Genomic DNA, 1050 nt, shown 5'->3' with positions numbered 1-1050 from the left:
GGGCTAGGTCAGGTTAAACAAAGGAAACTGAAAGCTCAATTTATATGAATCATTGAATGACAGCTCTTGTAAAATTTGTTCTGTTTTACCTTCACTCGTCATAATCAAAAACCAAGAATGGTACATGTATGTATTTGGAACTTTTAATTATATGTAACCGAGTGCCGAAACACTACGATCACCTCGGGAAGCGAAGTGCAATCAAACAGGATTGAAAATGTTAGGGCTAAAAACTGTTATGCAAACCCGAAGGTTTCCATGAACATACAGACAATCGGAAACCACCAGACCCCATCACAAACAGAATTCTACAATCCACGGGTGTTGACTTTTAAAGGCCAACAACTCGGAAGCAGAGTCTGCTGTGAAAGGAGTGGTAGCCTCCCCTGTCACATATATGACAAAAAAGGTCGCATTTACTGTACTGCAGCCCACGGTCTATTAAGTGGACACACAGACAAAAACTTATGATACAGATAATAAACTTATCTGAGAAATTGTCAAAAAAACTCGCTCAGAAGACACAAGGGAGGCAACACATTAAATTAAACGTTCCATAATAAATCAAACATTCCAACAACAAACCATTCTTGTTTTTGTTTTTTTATTCTGAATTTTGGAATGTCGCTAGTCGATCTGTTTTGGGATTTTTTTTCTCATCCTAACCATCTGGTTGTGAGGTGAACATTGAGGTGACTCACCTTGTGAGTTCGAATCCCAGTCGCTGCCGCCTGGTGGGTTAAGGGTGGAGATTTTTCCGATCTCCCAGGTCAACTTATGTGCAGACCTGCTAGTGACTTAACCCCCTTCGTGTGTACCCGCAAGCACAAGACCAAGTGCGCACGGAAAAGATCCTGTAATCCATGTCAGAGTTCGGTGGGTTATAGAAACACGAAAATACCCAGCATGCCTCCCCCGAAATCGGCGTATGTTGCCTGAATGGTGGGGTAAAAACGGTCCTACACGTAAAAATCCACTCGTGCTAAAAACATGAGTGAACGTGGGAGTCTAAGCCCATGAACAAAGAAGAAGAAGACAAAGGTGACTCAC

The 1050-nt window shown here is 42.1% G+C and overlaps 1 protein-coding gene across 1 annotated transcript in view; it reads right to left on the bottom strand.

Annotated features, from left to right (window-relative positions):
- LOC138979073 (uncharacterized) overlaps positions 1–102 on the bottom strand; it is a 6569-nt gene extending 6467 nt beyond the window's left edge. The window contains exon 1 of the mRNA XM_070351885.1: positions 90–102. Within this exon, the coding sequence (XP_070207986.1) occupies positions 90–102 (13 nt within the window). The remainder of the gene's footprint in view (positions 1–89) is intronic.
- Positions 103–1050: the final 948 nt, after the last annotated feature.

This window comes from Littorina saxatilis, linkage group LG10 (genome assembly GCF_037325665.1).
Source record: "Littorina saxatilis isolate snail1 linkage group LG10, US_GU_Lsax_2.0, whole genome shotgun sequence".
Taxonomy (NCBI): Eukaryota; Metazoa; Mollusca; class Gastropoda; order Littorinimorpha; family Littorinidae; genus Littorina; species Littorina saxatilis.
The sequence above is the reverse complement of the archived record's forward strand: the minus strand, read 5'-3'. Positions and strand labels throughout refer to the sequence as shown.